Raw genomic sequence first — 3,257 nt, 5'->3', positions numbered from 1 at the left:
TGACCCCTTGAATCTCAGCACCGTACACATATCGCAGAAGAAAAAGTTTGAAAATAAAGCGCCAACTCACAAAAGCCACGGGCGACATAGCTGCCTGATCTCTGCTGCTTCAAACAGCAGAAGCCCGGGGCTAATGACTATAACTGGCACAGATCTCAGACATTTAACCCTTTGGATGCTGTGGTGAAATGCTACAAAAATGGAAGTGTGTGCTTCAGGGTCAGGAATAACTTCCCCATGCTGTGATTGGGGGAGTCATTCCTTTGCTCTAATGTGCTGGGTCTCTCTGAAGAGACACAGTGTGTCAGAGCTGTAATTCCTATGGAGTCCTGCAGGTGGCAGGACTCCATATAGGATAACAGCAAATAGAGCTTACATTGTAGTTCTATTGAACTATAGTGTAAGCTAAAAGAGAAGATTGCATATTCTAGCCTCCTAGGGGGACTAAAAAAGTTTGAAAACATATTTTAAAAAATTGATATAAAAATATGAAAACATTTATCCCATATGGCAAATGTATTTGCCATTTTTTTATTTTTCATATTTGCCAAGGGTCATTTAAGATGTCTAACGGTTATGAAGATCACATGGATGATGTCTGCAGGGACGACATGGGCAGAACTAACTTAATTGTCAACTACTTGCCTCAAAATATGACGCAGGATGAGCTGCGCAGCCTTTTCAGCAGCATTGGAGAGGTGGAATCTGCCAAGCTAATACGTGACAAGTCTGCAGCTCCCTTGGAAAATGAAAGTGATGTACCGAGACAAGCTAGTGTTGCAGGGCACTACTTAGGATATGGCTTTGTGAATTACTTAAATGCTAAAGATGCTGAAAGAGCAATAAACACACTTAATGGATTGAGACTGCAATCAAAAACTATAAAGGTATCGTTTGCCCGTCCAAGTTCAGAAAATATCAAGGATGCAAACTTGTACATCAGTGGACTACCAAGGACAATGACACAGAAAGACGTTGAAGATATGTTTTCAGGTTTTGGCCGCATCATCAATTCTCGTGTTCTTGTTGATCAGGCTACTGGATTATCCAGTGGAGGTGCTTTTATACGGTTCGACAAGTGATCATAAGCGGAGGAGGCAATTGGCAGCTTCAATGGCCATAAACCACCAGGCTCATCTGAACCTATAACAGTAAAGTTTGCTGCTAATCCAAACCAGAATAAAAACATGGCGCTTCTTTCTCAGCTGAGCTTTTTGAAACTGCAGCATAAAACATTGCGACTCTTGAAGAGTATTATTAGCTTTATGTAAATGTAAAACTACATTCTCTATCCTTTCTCGCTGTTAAGGGGGAATATTAATCACCAATATTTATGCAAATATCGATAATTAATATTCATAAATAGGCGCGAATCGTCTAGTGATGACTCCGCCTATTTATGCCTAAATCATAATATATAAATATAGATACCTAACTAGGTTAACTATGTTAACTAGCTAACTACCTCTGTTACCTATACACTCCACTGAACTACACTACGGTTATTGCAGCTACAAAAGACTACACACTGTGCTTAAATAAAAGGTATTTATTCACACACTATATGTCACAGTATAATATTTGCTTATAATTATATATATCTATATCAATGGAATAGATATATATATTTATAGCAGCACATAACAATATAAGTACACACACTATAACAATACACTATTACGGTTCTAACTACACTAACACAGTCCCAAGTCCTCCCCAACATCTAACTACAATTGCAATAATACACATACATACACTTTACCAGCAGCCCACCCAATCCTGGCAATATACTATCCCTACGGGGAATAACCAGTGGTTATAACGGACACTGTTGCTGCTAGGGGTAAGCAGGACAGTCGTGACAGGGGTAGAGACACAGGAACAACACCACTGTAACAGGGGTAATGAGGGATCTACAATCCTGGGGGAACACAGGGGATATTAGGATTATAGGGGGACTCAGGGCAGGAGAGGTTAAGGGTAACCAAGGGTTATACAGGGGAAGGTGAGGGTTATAGAGGGATTTGGGGTAAGATCACCAGGGTTATAAGGGGGTGACTGGGCTGCTTCCAGGGTACAGGCTCATCAGGGATTAATGCTGAGGCATGAGGTCAGCAGCCAGGGGTTAGGGGATAATTGGTACTCAGCCATTTCCAGGAGCATGTGGCCGCATGTGGCCTCTCTTCCTTGAGGGAGCTGTTCCCATCCCATGTGTCTCTGATTGTAGTCCAGATGCAAGAGCCCCTGTTCCTGGTTTCAGGCTCCTATATCAGCCTCAGAAACAGCCCACCTCCCCCCTCCTCAGGGATGTGACATCATAGTGTGACTGTGACGTATGCCTGCCAGTTGGCCCCCTGAGGCTAGCAGCACCACATGCCCAGCCATGTCACAAACACAAGGTGGGGCAGAGCATAGTAACTAGGCTGATACACTCAACAAAAGGCCTCAGATCAATTGATCCCTTAGCCTTTGAAGTCACCAGCCACCTGGAGACATATCCACCCCCCTGCAGGAACTGGCTGAATGCCATACCTATGGGGGGAATTTAAGTATATATATATATACAGACGTGGACAAAATTGTTGGAACCCTTTGGTCAATGAAAGAAAAAGTCACAATGGTCACAGAAATAACTTTAATCTGACAAAAGTAATAATAAATTAAAATTCTATAAATGTTAACCAATGAAAGTCAGACATTGTTTTTCAACCATGCTTCAACAGAATTATGTAAAAAAATAAACTCATGAAACAGGCATGGACAAAAATGATGGTACCCCTAACTTAATATTTTGTTGCGCAACCTTTTGAGGCAATCACTGCAATCAAACGCTTCCTGTAACTGTCAATGAGACATCTGCACCTCTCAGCAGGTATTTTGGCCCACTCCTCATGAGCAAACTGCTCCAGTTGTGTCCGGTTTGAAGGGTGCCTTTTCCAGACTGCATGTTTCAGCTCCTTCCAAAGATGCTCAATAGGATTGAGGTCAGGGCTCATAGAAGGCCACTTTAGAATAGTCCAATTTTTTCCTCTTAGCCATTCTTGGGTGTTTTTAGCGGTGTGTTTTGGGTCATTGTCCTGTTGCAAGACCCATGACCTGCGACTGAGACCAAGCTTTCTGACACTGGCTAGTACATTTCTCTCTAGAATTCCTTGATAGTCTTGAGATTTCATTGTACCCTGCACAGATTCAAGACACCCTGTGCCAGACGCAGCAAAGCAGCCCCAGAACATAACAGAGCCTCCTCCATGTTTCAC

The 3,257-nt window shown here is 42.4% G+C and overlaps 1 protein-coding gene across 1 annotated transcript; it reads left to right on the top strand.

Annotated features, from left to right (window-relative positions):
* Window positions 1-555: 555 nt before the first annotated feature.
* Window positions 556-1,271, top strand: LOC122945454 (ELAV-like protein 1-A). Its single transcript, XM_044304522.1, is given in 1 exon segment — window positions 556-1,271. A coding segment is annotated over 1 exon segment (708 nt). The 5' UTR covers window positions 556-563.
* Window positions 1,272-3,257: the final 1,986 nt, after the last annotated feature.

This window comes from Bufo gargarizans, chromosome 8 (assembly GCF_014858855.1).
Source record: "Bufo gargarizans isolate SCDJY-AF-19 chromosome 8, ASM1485885v1, whole genome shotgun sequence".
Lineage (NCBI taxonomy): Eukaryota > Metazoa > Chordata > Amphibia > Anura > Bufonidae > Bufo > Bufo gargarizans.
The sequence above is the reverse complement of the archived record's forward strand: the minus strand, read 5'-3'. Positions and strand labels throughout refer to the sequence as shown.